The sequence below is a fragment of the Gopherus flavomarginatus genome, chromosome 2, assembly GCF_025201925.1.
Source record: "Gopherus flavomarginatus isolate rGopFla2 chromosome 2, rGopFla2.mat.asm, whole genome shotgun sequence".
Lineage (NCBI taxonomy): Eukaryota > Metazoa > Chordata > Testudines > Testudinidae > Gopherus > Gopherus flavomarginatus.
Window position 1 is genome coordinate 240,481,787 of NC_066618.1, and position 20,759 is coordinate 240,502,545.

At 39.8% G+C, this 20,759-nt stretch overlaps 2 protein-coding genes across 7 annotated transcripts in view; one reads left to right on the forward strand and one right to left on the reverse strand.

Annotated features, from left to right (window-relative positions):
• The window catches only part of SULF1 (sulfatase 1), a 176,919-nt gene extending 164,918 nt beyond the window's left edge, over window positions 1-12,001 (forward strand). For 2 of the 3 annotated variants that reach the window (XM_050940671.1, XM_050940670.1), the window contains one exon: window positions 9,064-12,001. In XM_050940671.1, the coding sequence (XP_050796628.1) occupies window positions 9,064-9,881 (818 nt within the window). In that variant the 3' untranslated portion in view covers window positions 9,882-12,001. The remainder of the gene's footprint in view (window positions 1-9,063) is intronic. The other variant, XM_050940672.1, reaches the window with a different exon arrangement.
• Window positions 12,002-13,514: 1,513 nt separating this feature from the next.
• SLCO5A1 (solute carrier organic anion transporter family member 5A1) overlaps window positions 13,515-20,759 on the reverse strand; it is a 128,864-nt gene continuing 121,619 nt past the window's right edge. Inside the window, exons 10-11 of one of the 4 annotated variants that reach the window (XR_007772618.1) lie at window positions 18,500-19,147; window positions 13,515-14,951 (exon numbers count right to left, since the gene is read on the reverse strand). Coding sequence is in view for 1 of the 4 variants with exons in the window: in XM_050940725.1 (XP_050796682.1) it covers window positions 18,690-19,147 (458 nt within the window). In the remaining 3 variants the exon portion in view is untranslated. Of the gene's footprint in view, window positions 19,148-20,759 lie in introns of all 4 variants that reach the window. The other 3 variants (XR_007772616.1, XR_007772617.1, XM_050940725.1) reach the window with 3 other exon arrangements.

Here is a 20,759-nt window from a genome sequence, read left to right on the forward strand (position 1 = left end):
GGTCCTTCCCCCATGAATACTTACACACCCTTTAGCAAGGTAACAGAAGCAGCAAATGGGACTTTTAGAGGATGTAGCAGCAATGGATCCTATGCTTGCAGTTAGAAGGACTAGGTGATTGTTGTGTTAATTCCGTCTGTTGTTTGTTTATTCTCTTTGAAGGTTGTATGGCTGGGCTGTGGCTCTCTGAACTGCCCAAGTGAAACAGTTCTGTTTGTGTCTCTGAGAGGGCCTTGTTACTGGGACCCTTGGGGCTTTGAATGGAACCAGTGTTTGAAGTGTCTGAATGGTTATTCCTTTCCAGTTTGCAGGGGAGGGAGCTGAGCATTAAGGCTTAGAATATAAGTCAGTTGCCAGGTGAACAGGAATAGCAAACTGGATGAGATCAATGGAAGCTTAGGGTACGTCTACACTACAGGATTATTCCAATTTTACATAAACCGGTTTTGTAAAACAGATTGTATAAAGTCGAGTGCACGCGGCCACACAAAGCACAATAATTTGGTGGTGTGCGTCCATGTAAAGAGGCTAGCGTCGATTTCTGGAGCATTGCACTGTGGGTAGCTATCCCGTATCTATCCCCAGTTCCCACAGTCTCCCCGCCCATTGGAATTCTGGGTTAAGATCCCAATGCATGATGGTGCAAAAACAGTGTCACAGGTGATTCTGGGTAAATGTCGTCACTCATTCCTTCCTCCGTGAAGGCAACGGCAGACAATCATTTCATGCCCTTTTTCCCTGGATTGCACTGGCAGATGCCATAGCATGGCAACCATGGAGCCCGTTTTGCCTTTTGTCACTGTCACCGTATGTGTACTGGATGCCGCTGACAGAGGCGGTACTGCAGCGCTACACAGCAGCATTCATTTGCCTTTGCAAGGTAGCAGAGACGGTTACCAGTTGTTCTGTACCATCTGCTGTGCCATTGTAAATTGGTGATGAGATGATGGTTATTAGTCATTCTGTACCGTCTGCTGCTGTTATGGGTGCTCCTGGCTGGCCTTCGCTGAGATCGGCTGGGGGCACAAAGACAAAAATGACCCAGAGGGTCATTTGCTCCTTTATGTTTGTCATAAACAGATAGCTAAGGGTTAATGTTCTTTTACCTGGAAAGGAGTAACCTGAAACACCTGACCAGAGGACCAATCAGGAAACAAGACTTTTTCAAATCTGGGTGGAGGGAAGTTTGTGTGTGAGTTCTTTGTTCTTTGTCTTGTGCCTGTCTCGCTCTCGGCTATGAGAGGATTTCTGTCTCCTGCTTTTCTAATCTTCTGTTTCCAAGTTGTAAGTACAAAGATAGGAAGACCATAGGTTTGTTTTTTTTGTATTTACATGTGTGTAGTTGCTGGAGTGTTTTGAATTGTGTTCTTTTGAATAAGGCTGTTTATTCATATTTCTTTTAAGCAATTGACCCTGTATTTGTCACTTTAATACAGAGAGACCATTTTTATGTATTTTTCTTTCTTTTCTTTCTTTTTACATAAAGCTTTCTTTTAAGACCTGTTGGAGTTTTTCTTTGGTGGGGAACTCCAGGGAATTGAGTCTGTGCTCACCAGGGAATTGGTGGGAGGAAGAAGTCAGGGGGAAATCTGTGAGTGTTAGATTTACTAGCCTGACTTTGCATTCCCTCTGGGTGAAGAGGGAAGTACTTGTGTTTCCAAGACTGGAAACAGGGAGGGTGGCATCCCTCTGTTTAGATTCACGGAGCTTGCTTCTGTGTATCTCTCCAGGAACCCAGGGAGGGAACACCTGGAGGGGGGGAAGGGAAATGGTTTATTCCCCTTTGTTGTGAGACTCAAGGAATTTGGGTCTTGGGGTCCCCAGGGAAGGTTTTTGGGGGGACCAGAGTGCCCCAAAACACTCTAAATTTTTGGGTGGTGGCAGCTTTACCAGGTCCAAGCTGGTAACTAAGCTTGGAGGTTTTCATGCTAACCTCCATATTTTGGACGCTAAGGTCAAATCTGGGAATAGGTTATGACATGTACTTACAACTGGGAAACAGAAGATTAGAAAAGCAGGAGACAGAAATCCTCTCATAACCGAGAGAGAGACAGGCACAAGACAAAGAACAAAGAACTCAGACACAAACTTCCCTCCACCCAGATTTGAAAAAGTCTTGTTTCCTGATTGGTCCTCTGGTCAGGTGTTTCAGGTTACTCCTTTCCAGGTAAAAGAACATTAACCCTTAGCTATCTGTTTATAACAATGTTATATCTAAAAGTAGAGTCAGTCCTGCCTAGAATATGGGGCAAGTGTACTGGAGAACCAGTGTATCAGAGAACCAGAGAGCACAGCTGCTCTGTGTCAGATCCCACAGAAATGATGAGCTGCAGGCCATTCACGGGGGGTGCCCCTGCAACAACCCCACCCGTTGATTCCCTTCTCCCCCAACCTTTCTGGGCTACCGTGGCAGTGTCCTCCATTTGTGTGATGAAGTAATAAAGAATGCAGGAATAAGAAACACTGACTTTTTAGTGAGATAAAATGAAGGGGAGGCAGCTTCCAGCTGCTATGATAGTCCAGGCAGGACATTGAAGGGTGGCAAGAGAGAGGAGCCCAGCATCCCGCTGCTATGATAGTCCAGGCAGTACAGAATCTTTTCTTTAGACATGAAAGCGGTGGGCTGATGGAACTCAGCCCCCAGTTGCTATGATGAGGATGGTTACCAGCCATTCTGTACCATCTACCGGGAATGACCGGGAGTCATTCCTATTTTTACCCAGGCGCCCCCAGCCGACCTCACCCGAAGCCAGCCAGGAGCACTCACGGGCTGATGATGACAATGGATAGCAATCATATTGTACCGTCTGCCACTGGGGAGAGGAGGGAAGAGGATGCTGCTATTCATTGCCGCAGCACCGCATCTACCAGCAGCATGCAGTAGACGTAGGGTGACATATAAAAAAGTTAAGAAACAATTTTTTTCCCTTTTCTTTCACAGGGGTGGGGGGGGGCAAATTGACAACATATACCCTGAAACACATCCCGGACAGTGTGTTTGACCCTACAGGCATTGGGAGCTCAGCCAAGAATGCAAATGCTGTTTGGAGACTGCGGGGACTGTGGGATAGCTGGAGTCCTCAGTACCCCCTTCGCCCCTCCATGAGCGTCCATTTGATTCTTTGGCTTTCCGTTACACTTGTCACACAGCACTGTGCTGTGGTCTCTGTCTATCATAGCCTGGAGATTTTTTCAAATGCTTTCTCATTTCGTCTTCTGTAACGGAGCTGTGATAGAACAGATTTGTCTCCCCACACAGCTATCAGATCCAGTATCTCCCGTACGGCCCATGCAGGAGCTCTTTTTGGATTTGGAACTGCATCACCACCCGTGCTGATCAGAGCTCCACACTGGGCAAACAGGAAATGCAATTCAAAAGTTCACGGGGCTTTTCCTGTTTACCTGGCCAGTGCATCCGAGTTTGGATTGCTTTCCAGAGCGGTCACAATGGTGCACTGTGGGATACCGCCCAGAGGCCAATACCGTCGATTTGCGGCCACACTAACCCTAATCCGATATGGTAATACCGATTTCAGCCCTACTCCTCTCGTCGGGGAGGAGTACAGAAACCGGTTTAAAGAGCCCTCTATATCGATATAAAGGGCCTCGTTGTATGGACGGGTGCAGCGTTACATTGGTTTAACACTGCTAAAATTGGTTTAAACGCGTAGTGTAGACCAGGCCTTAGAGAGAGAGTATGATTTCTATTTTATGTATGGCTCCACACCGGGTACAAGATATGGGTGATGAAGGAACAACTGCTGCAACCTGCCTTGAGTGTGCTATGTTGCCCTTTCTGCCAGAAGGCAAAATATATTTCTGGTGTATGAAATGCAAACTGGTGTCCAGGAGGAGAATATTGGGATCTAAAGAAATCCTACCAATGGCATAGGGGTATAGGCACATTACTAGATGGAGATGGTAAATTGTTAATAATGATGCAGAAAGTGTTCTCTGTTTGGTATTTGAAAAGAGGTAGTATGATGTATTCACATCACGTGAAGCTGATGAACTATTTTCTAGCCTGTCATCAGGCACTAATAACTTGAACTCAAGAGTCCAAAAAGAATTGGCAATAGAGATCTTTGGACAACCCATGTTATTTTTTAATAATTTTTGAAATACCAGGGACATTCCACAAGATGGGAAGAGTGGTAATGTTGTGCCAATGTTCAAAAAGTGCAAGTGGTATGATTTAGATAACTGTAGGCCAGTTAACCTGACCGCAATCCCAGTCCGATAATGGAAAAGCTGATATTGGAATCAGTTGCTAAAGAATAGGAATATAATTAATTCCAGTCAACGTGGTTTTATGAAAAGTAGATTTTGTCAAACAAACCCTGTTTCATTCTTTGATGACATTGGCAGTTTGGCTGATAAAGAATTTAGGCATAAATTGGAACAAACTGCCAAGGGAAATGGTGGATTCTCCATCTCTGTATGTCTTCAAATCACGAGGGAATGCCATTCTAGAAGATATATTTTAGTCAAGCATATATGGTTACTGGGCTTAATACAGGGTAACTGGATGAAAGTCTGTGTGATATGCTGGAGGTGAGACTGGTTGATCTGATGGTCTTTTCTGGCCTAAAAATCTCTGAATCTCGTTTTCCTCTCTATGCGGATGTTTGGTGCAGTAGCTGGTTTACAGGATTACAGACCATAAAAACCTTCTTGTGGAGAGGCAAGCGGCACCAAATTTTGCAGCAATTATGTGCAGCATTTTGTGAGGAAACTTCCATTCTGTGCGAAATAAGGTCTTATCACACCAATCCATAGGAATACTTAAATATAGGTGTCACAACAGCAACAATTGCTCAATTCATTGAAATATTTGTATTATCATAAACAGCAACTTCTTTTCTTGGTTTCCAATTGCAGAGTCAAAATGAAATAGATTATCAAGTGAGTACATGTCATTTCATAAATGGTGACTCTTACTCATTACACTCGCAGTTAAGTCTGATCACAAAAAGATTCAAAATTTTATTCTCAACTATTTCCATCAGAGATTTCTGTAAGGATAGCAAATTACTTGAAAGAAAACAAGATGCAGTTTAGGGGATGTGGCTTAAAGAGTTACCTGTGTCTTTTCAAATATCATTCACTGTCTGTTCAGATAAAAATTAAATGCCCCTGCCCGGGAAAAATCCTTCATGGTCCCTTGCTGTAGCTCTTTTCCAAGTAAATTGAATATAGCATTGGTATTTAAAATAACATTTCAACTATGGGTTAATTCTGTAGAAGTCATCAAAATTAGTTGCATAAACAGTAGAGTTTATTAAAGCAAAAGTGTTGGGTTAATATACAACACTGGCAACCATTTTGTTTCCAAAAACTTGGTCAAACTCGGGGCTCACATTACTACAGTGTGAGAGAATTTTGGAATTAAAAAGAAAAGGAGATGGAGATATTTTAACCATGGACAGAATTCTCCAACTTCCATTTAAGTATACCATGCCACGTTATGCTGTATGAATCTCACGCCAACACTAAAGGCATTAGTTGGTTCAATACAGAAATCAGATAGTATCCTGTAAGCACTCTATTGGTGTTTATTGTTTTCGAAATCACTCAGAGCAGCAGAATGCACTAAGCTAGGCCTTGTATGTTTGCATATAGTTAATAAACATGATTATTGGGGAGCCAACTGTGCCCAGGCAGTCTTCATATTTTTGTTGTGTAATGAGCAAAAGACACTATACTAATCATAACAAATGTTTTATATCAGTAACAGATTTCAGTACATTTACTCATTTTCCCTTTTCTTAATTCATCTAACAACAAACCAAAGTTCCTAAAGGCTTCTTAATTTGAGACTATCATATAATCTGTTAAAACATTGCAGCTGGATTTGCAACAAGTTGGCTGAATATTGACTTTTGATAATTTTTACATGCATGATTGTATGTTTACTAACAAAGAACACACAAAAGTTGGGGTAATGTATTTGTCAGACTAGAACTAAATGTTCACCACTGGAAGTGGAATATCCTCATCTCTTCACAATGAAATAGCAATCAAAGGGACATGTCACTTGGGGTGACCTAATATGTATTTTGTCACATATCCAGTCAAAACCTAGCTTGTTATTCAAGGCCTATGTTCAATGTGGCAGTTGGGGGTGGGGCTGTTGTGAAGAATCATATTGGGCAAGAACCAAAGATTTGGTCCAGGGAGTTGACATGTCCAGCTCCCTCAGAAAAATCTGATGGTCACAGAGCCATGCCACGTGTAGTGATCTGAAACTACTTGTGTCATATCCATCAAGTCAAAACCCAGCTCCTTATTCAAGCCCTATGTACAACGTGGAAATGCAGTGAGGGCATGACATGATGCAGCATGTTGCGCAGGAACAGAAGTTGGGTCAGCTAGTGGCAGTGTCCCAACTACTTCAAAAGAGTACAACAGTCACGGGGACTTGTCTCTTGGGATGAGCTGAGATTTATTTTGTCATGTACAGCCGCTCAAAAATCACTTACTTATCAAAGCATCATCTACAATATGGAAGTGGGTCTGGGGATATGAAATTCCACAGCAAATTGCACAAGAATAAAGCTTTGTGTTAGAGTAACATGTCCCAACTCTTTCAGAACAATCTGGTCACAAGGGTATTTCACTTGGGGTGACCTGAAACTTATTTTGTCATGTATAGCCAGTCAAAATCCAATTTCTTACATATTTAATTAATTAATAAATAATTAGGTGTTTAGTCATTTAAATGTTATCACATTCAATAAATTAATTTGATGGAATTTCTAAAAATTGAATCTTATATTGATATATTTTTAAATAATTTTGGTCTTTGAATAAGGAACAGGGAACCATCCATAAGGAGCTGGCACCACAAATAACATACTAACTTTAGCCTTGTGAATAACAGAGAGGACAAGTTAAAGTAGAAGAAATAAATTGACCAAGGATCATTAGCAGCATGGAGGATCCAATGTGGATTAAAACTATTAAATAAAACTACTGGATTATATATGTTGTTGTAATGAACTGCTAAAATGTTATCTAGTCCATCCCACCCACAGTATGGTAGGATCAGAGTTTCTGTAAACCATCTTCAGACATTCATTATTAAATTTTGTTTGAAACTTGCCAGCGAGGGCATTTCCATTGCTTTCCTTGGAAGAATTTTCCATTGTCTGTTTTATCTTTTTCTGTATTCTTTCTTCTGGGCTAAACCGCTGAGTAGAACAGAGCATTTGTAGCAAATATAATGAGTTAGAGGTTCCCATCAATAAGGGATGTTACATGTTATAAAACAAATGTCATGCTCCTTTACACTCACTTTTGGTAATACATTTTACAGCATACAAATGTTTTGGAACTTTGATCACATCAAATACTTTCAGAGAGAGGTTTCCTTAATGTTTTGTCTTTTTCTTTTCTTGGATGAGCTCACATAAAATCCATCTGACTTACTGTTTATGGGCTTGTGACGATACTCCTTGCCCAGGCAAGATTCTGTGGATGTTCATGGTTTTATGTCTAAGGAGTGCAGCATCAGACCTGTATTACTGGCCAAAGCATCCTGTTAGATCAGGTCTACACCATAAATTTACATCAGTATAAGTACTAATAGTAGTCCACACCACTGAGCGACACAGTAATATCAACCTAACCCCTGGCGTAGGCAGGGCTATCTCAACAGGAGGGCTTCTCCCATCAACATAGCTACCACCACTCGCAGAGGTGGATTAACTATGCCACCAGGAGAAACTCTCACATCCGTGTAATAGTGTCTTCGCTGCAGCATTTTCAGTGTAGACTTGCCTTTGATTTTAAAAAAAAAGGAGACATTGCAATATAGATTTTAAATAAAAACAACTTTAAACTGCTGCCCAACTAAAGTTGTATGCTGAATACTTTTTCACAAAATGAATTACTGGTTTAAAATTGCTTAGTCCTATAACTGAATTCGCCTGAGGAGTTTTTACAAAGCCTTTTCTTCTGTGTGCCTTTTGTCAACTGAGATTCATGCTTACAAAATAAATTTTTTTAAAAAATCTCTTATAACGTGCCTTGGCAGAATTCTATTTTTTAATACTATGGATGAATAGTATTGCTGTTTATGGGGTTTTTTTTTCAATTTTTATTGATTTTAAATGTTCACAGTTGAGGGAAATTATGAGGGGAGGGGCTACAACCCAATAATTATTTAAAGACTATAGTCTTTGAGAGTCAAAAAGTTAAAGCTTTGTAACACTTAAAGCACAAACTGTCAACATCATATGTCAAAATATACAAAGCAAATATCCTTGAATCAATCTCGAACAGGGTCTCAAGCGATATCTTTGTTACATTGCCTCTCTGTGAATTTTGATTATTATTTTTTTAGTGGGTGGGTTGTGAAATGGACATTTACAGATTTTTTTTAAAAATCACATCCTTCTAAGCGTATCTATAACTGCTGTTTATTAAAGAAAATTTCCTCTTGTTTATCTGAAGGAAGAATTCAGCCAATCAGTGTGAAGTGGTAGCTCTTACAAGATGCACCAAATATCCATGCATCAAATTTCCATTCGTTTCATGGAAGATCTGCTCACTGAAGGCTTGCAGGATTGAACTACCATTTATATTTTATTGTTGCTTTGTTTATTCCCCATTCTAGTGTGGGTAATTTTTTTAAAGGGACTTGTGACAGTTGTGAAAGACGAATGGATTGCTTGTCTATTGGATCAATTTCTCTGTCTCTATCTGGGGGTTGGGGGGGCAGCAGATTTGGCCTTGGCTATATGCACAAAGTTCCCTCTGGGCCAGAGTCTGTTTGTAGTTACACCCATGCTCTCCTACTGACTTCACTGTGGTTACATGGGAGTAGCTGAAGAATGTGTATCTTTCTGCTCAGCAGGAGTCGTGCGCACACATGAGATCAGAATTTAGCCTTTAGGGCCGAGTTACTGATACGATGGAAAATGTGGAGTGCATTAGCCAAGTATGTTAGGAATGGTTACGGCTTTTAAATACTTTGAACAGCGAAGAAATGTACGTGGAAGCTTTACATGCTTTTCTACGGTGGTGGTCCCCATCAGACCTTTTTCTTTCTTTTAACAGGGGACAATTATGGGATGGATGGGAAGGCTAAACTGCCAAATTTCACTGAGGACATCGACTGGCAAGGACTGGAAGATTTATACAGTGTGAATGAAAGTTTGTACGAATACAGATACAACTATAGACTTAGTCTGGATGACTGGACTAATTACTTGAAGGATCTAGATAGAATGTTTGCACTGCTGAACAGTTACTATGAGCAAAATAAAACAGACAAAACTAAAACTGCTCAAAACAATGGGTACATGGATGAATCACCTATACCATTTACCTGGGGGGGACTGACCTCTGCTGAGTCAGACGAAGACTCAAGTGGTCTGATTGCAGAAGAGCTGCAGCCTATCATGCCAACTGACTTGGCAGCCCTAGCTTTGAGCACTGTAATTTTAAATCAAGTGAGGAAACTTGAATTAAATAATGATATTCCTGAGAAAAGTAGTTTGAATTCTGCACACTGGAGAAATCAACAAGCTGAAAAGTGGTTGAAGGATAAAGAGTTAGACAGTTTTGAAATGGATTTAAGTGGAAACGGTTTGACAGAGCTGGAGTCCAGGCATAGCTTCATTCTACAGACAGTTAGCATTCTTCAGAAAGACTCTCACCAGGACAGTGACCCAGTGAAGGATATTTTTCAAGATCAGATATACCTTCCTGTAAATTCTGATGAACCCACTGTAAATGTCTCCATCAGTGATCCATCTATTAGGGCTCAGAAAATGGAGACTATGTTGGAAAAGATGGAACATAACTTTGAAGGAGAGACTTCACAAATGCTAAATGTAGAAGGCAGTGCCTCATCTCCACTCTCCTTGGAATAGATCAAATTGTAAACCATATATGGGCCTCTTTATTTTTGATCAGTAAACTAGTAATGGTAACCATGACAACTGACATTCCATGTTTATTGCAGATACATTTTGCAGCTGAAATGAGCCCAACACTGTGTGTGTGTGTGTGTATGTGTGTGTGTGTGTGTGTATTTCATATATACACATACACATACTTGCACACTAATTTTCCATAATTGAAAAACTAGGTTCCCACAGTATTAAAAAAGAAACAGTGTTAACTTTCTAGTGCAGTGATGCACACACTTCCTAGACTAGTAATGGTTTCCTTGAAGTTTCCTTTGAGTTACTTTTTCTGTTGCCAAAAGGTCCCACATAAATGAATGTCTCAGTCCACCCATGCTATCTGCATAATGTCTTTTTGATAAATTATTTTTAACCACTGGAATTTCTTGTCACACTTTTGAGTAAAATGATATTGCACTTTTGTAATCTGTCTCCCAGACCATTTATTAATCTGATCCTTTACATCTTCTTAGTTTGCTCATTGTTTCACGTAATTGTGAAATAATAAAATGGGTTGACAGGAAAGAGATATTCAGCATGGATTATGAAAACAGATTGGTCGAATATTGTTTTAGCAGAAAATATTGCATGTTTTGTTGCCTTGACTTTCAGAAAGTTATTTTCAGAAAGGTATAGCTAATGAAAGCTCACTGTATGAAGATTTTAAAAAATTGGCTTGTTTCCCTACATATTGCTACTGTTAGTGTTAAAAATCCATGAATTTTTCTAGATTTTTTGCTGATATCCTTACAGGGGTGTATATGAGTAGAATATGCTTTGTCACCATTTTTGATTTTTATTAGTCTGGACAATAGCTTGATATTTTCAGAAAGTATTGTCATCAATTTGGGACTTGAAAATGTTTTTTTTTTAAAGGCATTAAAGGGAATGGTGAAATCATATGAGAGTTACATATTTTAGATACAAAAGGCATGTGTGGTTAAAATAGTAAGCCAGACCTATGTTGTTGTTGTAATGTGTTCTAAAGGGTTTTCCCCCCACTCCCCGGATTTTGCCAAACAATTATTTTTTTTAAAGAATAATACAAAATTGACTTTGAAAATCTGTACTGTTGGTAACTTAGTATCTATCTTAGTTGTTTTTTTTTAACATATGTAGAAAATAAAATAAAAAGAATCAACTCATAGATGTATTTCCACCATGTCCAATTCACACTAAAGTTCCTTATGTTATATGTTATTTAGCTTAGTGGGTTGTTTAGTCTATTGCAAGCACTGCAGGTTAAAATTATGTTCTTTTGCTTTAAGTGTTTAAGTTGAACTATTTTAAAAGCAGATTCTTTTAGTAGGATTTTAATAATTTTAAGAAGCAGTCTTTATGATGGACTCTGTGAATATGTTAAAATTAACTCGCTACGTATCTGATGTATGCGCCATGGGCTGAATGACAGAACAAACGTATTTATGGTCATGAATGATGCTATTTGTAAATAGATTTCTAGCTATTAGGATAAAAACTGTGGTTTTTTAAAATCTTGTACAATATTTCTGTGATACTTTTATAGAACAATTCTGGCTTCAGGGAAGTCTAGAAGCAATATTTCTTGAAATAAAAGGTGTTTTACCCTACCTGCTTCAGAGATGTCCACATCATCATGTTTTCATAGTAAAATTGCTTTTTTAAAATCATTCTAATTTAATTACATGTATTGTCTTAAAAATCCAGCCACAGATGGAGAAAAAACTTAGAAAATGTAGTTACAAATTATTCATGGTGATTGTGGCTCTATCTTCCCTACAGGAGATGCTGGTACCCAAAGCAGTAAACCCTTACTCCCGCTGAGGTAAAGGAGACAAATGGCATGATTAATGGCTGCCCATATGAGTAAAGGTTTGCCGAATCAAGCCCCTTTGTGTCCTCTCTTTTTCCCCACCCATTCCAGTGATGTCTTCCTATAATTTACATTTGTCTCTACCCCTTGTAGAGTAACCTTCATTTCAGGCTGCATCTTGGTCAAGGCTGGGAATGGGTCATTTAAGCAGCATGGAGCACATCATGCCATCGTGAAGGAGAAGTTTTGCTGGTAGCCTCACCTTTCTTTTATGCTATCCTTGCACAATGGTGTTTCTTTGGTGATGAGGGTGGACCTATCTTTTATAGGAGCTTAGTTAAGCTACTCTTGATCAGCCAGTAGATGTCACTCTAGAGCAGTATGTGCTCACTCCTGCCAGAGAGTGGATTGCTCAGCATACCATGATGGAGTGCGCTCTGCCTTTGCCAAGATCATCCCATCTTACTGATTTGTAAAGTAGCAACCATGCCCTTGATAGTGCCAGACAGTAAAAATCTATTGAAGATAACTTGATCCAGGACAGTTTTAGTAACATGCAAGGGATCCATGTGGATTTTTTTTTCTATTCTATTTATTTAAAAAGTGAAACTACAGGACTCCTACTTTGCAACTGAAATGGAAAGTGACCACTGAATATTGATTCATCATTTTCTCCTGCCTCTGTGCAATTAAAACGATTAATTTTTCTATTGAATTTGCTTCCGTGTGCACGTGAGGCTGAATCTACTTACTACACCTTGCTGTCTGGAAGCATGATTCTGCTCCCCTTGCTCACTTTCAGTAGCACCTGACTTTGTGAGTTCTCACTGAAATCAGGGGAAAGAAGATACTTCTCAAGCCCCGAATCAACAAGAATTCATGGAAATGTTTTGGCCATTTAGCAAACACCAAACAAAGGGGCAGTGTCATACAAAGGAGCCAAGTTCCAGCAGCATTTGAAGAATTTTTACCTCTTTTGTGGAAGTTCCTCCTGTGTGAGGGCTCAGTTCCGAAGCTGGTGAGGGGAAATACAGTTTGCCCAGCATAGAGCTCTTTTTCTGAGCTGGACTTTCTGTGTGGGTCAGTCTGGCTCTGAACAGGTTTTCCATACGTGTATTGCCAACTAATGACAATCGTCACTTCTATCTGTGCTTATATGTAGGCCTATATTGGTGGGCATTCATCTTTATTTTTTAATGTGGGCTCTAATATCCCTTAAAGCAAAGACGCTTGTGTTCAGGAATAGTCAACCATTTTCCCCCTTAAAACAGCTAAGTAGTCCAAAGTTTCACAGTTTAGTGGGCATTAACCTCATAACCAGACAGAGGCTCTATGTAGAGCTGGCTGATCATAATGTCCTTATAAATGTGTTGGATTGGTCACAAATGGTGTATTTTTTAAAAATATAAACATATGCCAGTCAATAGCTAGATGTATGTTATGGTATGTTTCAAAAAAGCTTTTTTTTTCCTCCGTTTCCCTCCCACACCCCGCAAGCAAAATGTTGCACTGTAATAATCGTCTTCACTGTTTGTGACAATTCCTTTGGGCCCAGTCTGTTGAAGGCAGTGGATATTTTGTCATTGATTTCAGCGTGATCAGGATTTGGCCCTAAGAGGCTGATCCCAGTGCCCACTGAAATAAATGGAAGGATCTGCATTGACTGCAATATGCATACAAGTGGGCCTTAACTGAATCCAGATCTTCCATAATCAACTGATGTGCACAGCCCTGCACAAACTTACACACACACACAGATTTTTTGTCATAAAGAAAACACACTTGATATGCTATTTTTATTTTCAAATATCAAGTATTCAAGGGTTTGCTTGTAAACACGTTTACAATAGATGTTGACAATAAATATCATTAACCACAGTATGTTATAGATCATGAATATTATTCTAAGTTCTGCTGAGAAATATCAATAAAAGGACCTTAAGGTATGCAAAAACAAATGCACCTAACAATTAGTCTCTCTCTTTTACCACAAGCACACTACCCACACACACCCACACACACTACAAATGACGTAACACCAGTTTATTCAATATAACACTTTGTTAAACTAAACAATTACAGGCCAGTGCGCCCATTCCATGCCCCTAAAACGCTACCCAGGTTTGGGAGGGGAAGGGGCAGAGGGGAGAGGTATGCATTTTGGGTCAGCTCCTATTGAAGTCAATGGCAAAACACCCATTTACTCCAGTGGAGAAAGGAGCAGACCTTTATGAGGAATGCTCACTATAACAGTGATTTCAACTTGCATTTCTGCATGAAAACTGAGTTGATAAGTTTCTGTACAACTTTTTGGTTTAATACAGCCCTGTGATAATTTTTGTTTTTAAAAATGTTTTCTTCTAGGAGGTAACATTTCTGTCGCCTTGTTCTCAGGCACACATCTTGATACATCAGCTCAATGATCCCCTTTGATCTCCTAGCCCAGTTAAGTCCATATACACTGAGACAGAAAAGGTATTACCTTTCAAAGTTCAAAACCAATGGGCCAAATTCTGTCTCCACAGAAACAAATGACAAAATACCTGGAGTGAATGTCAACTGGCTGAATTGAGTCCTTGACTTTGACTCTTCATTTTGGTATTTTATAGAGGAATAGTATTAATGGGACAAATTCGGGTACCTTAACTTTAGTTTAAATTCTCATTGACTGAAGCAGGAATTTTGCTGAGTTAGGGATCCCCAGAATTTGGCCCAATCTTTTAGTTCACAAAAACCTTACTTTGAACAGCTGTTTAGGAGTGTTCCATAAAGGTATATTAAAACAAGTAATGTTCTGGAAATTAGTCATATGCTACATTTCTACAGGTTATATAGTTTTACATTAGTACTTTCACTATTAATGCTAGACCAAATCCTGTAGTGCAAGCAATATTCCCACTGAAAGACTAAGTCAGGCCTGTAGGATTTGGCCCACTGGTAATTATGATCTTTGCAGGAACATTTCCAGATTTTCAAATTGAAAGCACACGCTGTTACATAAGTGAAATGTTTTGAATGCCAGTTAAGTCACGGTGAACATGCATCATAAAATACATCAATAACAACTAGCACCACGGCATGGTTTAGCTATTCATCCAGAGCAGATCAAGGATGTTAGACAGCAGGGTCTTCATTCTTCCTAGAACAGAAAAACATTTTGGACACTTCTTTTTTCAGGCATACTCGAACACAGAGGCTTTTTACCCATCCCATCACATGAACAGTAGCTTGTGGGAGGAAATCTGGTGACAAGTTGTTCGAAGTGTGGGAAAAATAAACAAACAACGGATTATACAATGATCTTAAACGAAGAGATAAGCCTAAACTCAATAACTCCCACATTTTGGGATGGTTTGGACTGAGGTCTGAACTTTGAGGGTCAGACCCATCTTCATTTATAAGGTGACCTGTAAATTAACAGAAAACAGCTTATCTGTATAATGAGAGGCTTGTAGATGTTTGCAATATGATGATTCATCTTACTTACTACAGTTAGTCACAGTACATATTTACAGAAATGTTGGCTGTCTACCTGTATGTGTACAATCTAGTCTATGGAAATGTTTATATTTAACCATTACAAATTGCTATATGGCATAAAAAACGCTAATTCCCTATTGAAGAATGAAGCTTATGAAGTGGAGTGTCCAATTCTGAACATTTTAAAGGGCCGATGTTAAGCAGTTCAAACCCAACAGGTAAAGTACGTTAAGTGCTGTAACCCGGTAGGTTAAACCATACACACTTCTTGAACATGGAAACTAAGCTTGCATTCCTCTCAGGCAAATCTCCCACAGCGAGAGTTCTGCCTACCTGATGTGAACAGGCTTGAATTTATTATTTGCAATGCTGGTGCACAAAGTAGCTGATCAGAGTTAAAATGACTCCCCCTAATTCCATTAGAAATAAATAAACTCTTGGAAATGGACACGGGTAAACTTGGGAGGAAAATATTCTGTGTCATAAAGACACTATTACAAACTGGAGAGGAACTAGCATACAAACTGTAAGTAAGAACCCAGTAATGTTACTTTGACTCCCACTTATTCAGCTGGTTTTTAAACACTTTAGTTTTCTTAAGTTTCCAGCTTGTAGAGGTTATCGTATCCTCTTTAATAATAATAGGCTGATGTAAATTACTTCAGTGGAGCTATCTCACCTTACAACAGCTGAGGGTCTGACCTCCAAAACTCTACAATAGAAGACCTTGGGCCTGGTTCACCATTGCTTCACCCCAGTTTTATCCTGGCAAGGACCCCAGTACCACTTGCAAGGTGCTGCCCAGCCTCTGTGCTCACTGACGTCAGTGGGAGAAGAGAGGACGCTACACTGTGCTCCAACAGCATATTGAAGATTTGTAATTTTGAATACTGAAGAACACATTCTTGGTCGGATCTGACCCCATGCTATTAAATCAATCAAGATTCATAGATTCTAAGGCCAGAAGGGACCATTTTGATCATCTAGTCTGACCTCTTGTATAAGACAGGCCAGAGAATTTCACCAAGTGGCTCCTGCATCAAGCCCATAACTTTTGGCTGAGCTAGAGCATATCTTGATGTAAAGACTTCTAATGACAGCAGATCCACCACATCCCTAGCTAAGTTGTTAAGTACCCTCACTGTTAAAAATGTACACCCTATTTGTAGTCTGAACTGGACTATTCTAAAAATTAAATTAGACTCAAAATAAATATTAATATCCAAAGAATAACAAGAGGTGAAATTAAAGGGAGAAGAGCTATCTGAGCTAAAGGGCACGACCAAATGGGTATAAACTGGCCATGAATCCATTTATGCTGGAAAGCACAAGGTTTCTAACCACCAGAGGAGTGAGGTTTGAAACAGCCACTCGATAACAGTAGTGGGGTAAGGATCCTAACTAGGTTTAAAGATGGAGTTTGATAAATTTATGAATGGGATTATATTATGGTGATGCCTGCAATAGCAGGAGACTGGACTTGATGACCCAGGAGGTCTCTTCCAGTCCTATATCCTAGGTTCCTAAAGTACTGCACTGCTAATTAAAGTCACTGATACTTACATAATGAGCGATGTAACAGTTTTCTGTACATTTTCTGCCACAGACATGGTCATAAGAGGCTCAAGAGTCATATAAACTAATCAAGACATTTTGGAATAAATGGAGCCAACATTTCAACTAGGATCTGAAGCCAGCATGGTGAGTAACTTCAGATGCCAGCCAGAGAAGGAGGAAGCTGGCAAGAGAGGAAAATCTATACAGACCAAATCCTGAAACTACTGAAGCCCATAGAAATTTTTCCATTAACATTAATTGAAACAGGATTTGGCCCTATCTGACTTACAACTAGAACAAATTGACTGTAACTTTAAAAAAAAAATCCTCTGAAATTCCTGAACCCTCATCAAAATTGTTTATATCTATTGAGAAATAATTCTTTCTACCGTGTGTGTCATGGCTGCTACCCACATGCTTCTCACCAACCAAATTTCAAAAAATACACGATCCCGTCCTCTATTCCCAAAGGCTCTGAGACATGTACCTGCAAGTAGAATACAACACTGGCTTCTTGTCATAACCTTCCACCTGACAGATCACTAAATGTCAGCAACAGCCAGTTGTAATGCTCCCAGTTTAAGACTGTGGATGAGGAATTAGCACAGGATGCAGATAAAAATCAAACAGTCTCTTGAAGACTCAATCAAGTGGGAAAACTCACTAAAATATTTTGAATAATCAAATATCAGAACATGCCGTGTGGGTCCTTGAACGGAGGTGCCTTCTGTGCCTAGATGTCCTGCTGGAAGGGGTCAGCTGACTCTTCCATTTCCGCCACACCTCACAGAGAGCTTTAAATGAAGATGGGGGAGCCAGGTGTGGAGCAAACTCCCCTTTGCATTCAGTTTGAGGTCTGTGTGGAATGGTAGCAGTGCAGTCCCAAAATGCAGCTATCCAAACTCTCTGCGTATTTTCACTTAGTGGAAAACCAGAACAATTTGTTTAAAAAGATCTGCAGGCATTTGCAAAGGATAGCTAAGCATTTCGTAAGGACAGCCAAGCAGTTCTTGGCAAACTAAACCTGGATACTCTGTTTACTAAGGAAAGTATGGATTTGAAGTTAGTAGTAGCCACCTATAGCAGATAACTGTATAGGTAGTTATAGAAATATGCATCTACTTATTATAGTCTCTATGGGGTTGATTATCATGTCTTAATGTTACTACAAATTAATACTGTAGTTTTTCACACTGAGTTATACTTTCATACCCTGTGTACTACACTGAATAATACTACATCCTATCAAATTAAAATAAATGTACATTTTAATAGGATAAGGATACGATGTCTTAGAATTTGAAAAAACTTTACCTTCTATATAACTTTTCTATGGCTTAATATGTTATCAACAGTACTTTAAACAGTTGTGTCCATTTTTAAATCTTATATCTGTCTTAAAATAGCCCCATTCAAGTTCAGTTGGATTAAAGACTTTGAAAGCAAAATTGACATGCTGCATCAACAATTATCCAGATAAGTTGCATAGTTTAGACACACTCAGTTGTGCTTTGTAGCAGAACTCACAGTAATTACTCATATCTATGAAACATGATTCGTGGATGCAAAGTTGATGATCCCTTTAAACATTTTCTTAAAGTCTTGGCATCAATGAGATGCATTTCTGTCACCCTTCCATTGATTACCGCCATTTAGAATACCTCACCTGAATTTTGACAACTAGATCAGAGCATGGACAGTTAGTGGACACACCTGAAGTAATTACAAACACATATTTTTAAAACTCCATTACCTGGAGGGGAGAAATAAGAACTTGGGTCATTTCGAGGTATCCAGCCCTCAAGTATGCTATTGATGTTTGCTTTAAGTTTTGTTGGATTATCATGTGACGTGTAGATTATAAAAGAAGGCACGGGTGTTTCACAAGGCGCCATATTTAAATCAACCAACAAAACTGAATTTTACATTTTCAAGCCTGGGGTCTATATTTCAGCAGTGACTTCCTCCAATGCATTTTCAGTTGAGGAATTTATTGCTTCTGAAAAGGGGCCAGGATATGTCTGTGCTATGTAATTCATTCCTCGTGCCAGACAGATGGCTTCAGTGTGCTCCCCTCGAGCACTAAAAGTAGGGCAGGATCTAGTCCGGGCATAGTTTTGCTGAGGTCCAGCTTTACCAACCATCTCGCTCACTGTGTTTACAGGTGAGGCCCTCCATCTCTGCCTCTGCAGCTGATCTTCTTTATATTTAATGGAATACCAGGCCAGAAAAATAAAAAAGAATCCCACGAATTTGAGACCAGCTGCCAATCCAAAGTAAACGAAGCGAAATGAAGTTACATCGTATTCCCAACAAGATCCTTGCACACCACAATCCTGTTGCCAAAGCATGCACGTGGTGTCAATAACAGCCCCAAAATAAATTGGAGTAGGAATGTAAGCTGTAATAATAGTAACAAAACATAATCATTAGTGGTGAATGCTTAGAAAACTTTAAGAAACTAGGTACGATGCAATAGCCCAGTTTTACATTGTTTTAATTATTACTTTAATACCATCCAAAAGTATGGTAGGCACCTCTGAATGCAATGAAACTGTCACTGCACCCAAGGAACTTACAAACTAAGGCCCTGATTCAGGAAAGCATCCCTATTAAGCATGTGTGAAAGTGCTATCTGCAAGACCCACTGATGTCAATGGGACTTGAGCACATGCTTAGGGGCTGTCCAGGATCAGAGCCTGAGGCCTGATTGATCCTCCCTTGTGTGAGTAGTCCTACTGAGTTCAACAAGACTACTCACACACATAAAGCTGAATGTGCCCTATTCATCTGTAGGATCAGGGAGGATTTTTAGACATGACAAAGGGGTGGCAAGGGGACAGTAAGAAAGGACACTGACCAATACCAGTAAAGGTGCATCTACACTGCAAAAAAAATAAACATGTGGAATTGAACCTCAGAGCTTGGGTCAACTACCTTGGGCTCATGAGGTCCATAGTATACGGCTAAAAATAGCAGTGTAGATATCCCTGCTCAGGCCTGGAAACCTGGTGAGGGGGTTGTACCTCAGAGCCCAGACTCCAGTCTGAGTGGGAATGTCTACACTGCTATTTTAACCCTGCTGCATGAACCCCATGACCCTGGGTTAGTTGACCTAGGCTTTAAGACTTGCTGCCACTGGGGAGTGGGGGTGTGGGATGTTGCAGTGCAGCCATACTCTGAGTTTACATGGCTCTTCAGTCATGGCCACTATGTATCATGATGGAATAATTTTTTTTCCCACAAGACCCATCAGTTAGCCTCCCTGTCCCACTTCTAGTGATACAATATGGAGCCCAATCTTTTAAAAAATATATTTTCACTATGCAGATGTTACCATCTTCACCACGGCATCTCCATTATATGGTTAGCCAGTGCTCCTGCACTTAATGGTTGTCTACCATAGATTTCTTTTGTTAGACGGTGACACCTCAATCCCACTCCTTTTGTTAGACAGTGATACCTCAATCCCACTGACTTTGATGGATACTGGACCAGGCCCTTGACCCTTTGACAGAGGGAACATGTTTCATTTTGTTCAGCTGAAACACAATTGCACTCACCCAATAAAAATAATAATTGTATTAGTCTGAATACTTCCCTGCAAGCAATCTCTTCACAAATTTATGAGGCTCTTTGCCTCCGAAGGGATGAAACTGTGTATCATTCACATCAACAGTGTGAACGATGTCTTATAGAAGCTTTTTGGTTCCTGCATGCAAACAAGGGTATACCATGCATAGCGTAGCAGAGGCATGGCCAGGAAATGTTGGTATGATTTCTGCTCCCGTGTGGCCCGCTGAGCTTCCCAGAATTACATTTTACCCCTAAAACCATGCAAACAGCATCTTTTAGGAAACATGCGAACAATGTGAAAGCAGTAAGGCCTTAATACCATAAGATTCCTTACAGGAATTACCTAGTAGAACTGAGCAAAATATTAAAGCATGAACCACAAGTAGCTGCCCTTATGAAAAATGACATAGAAAAGAATTATTATTTTCAAAATGTTC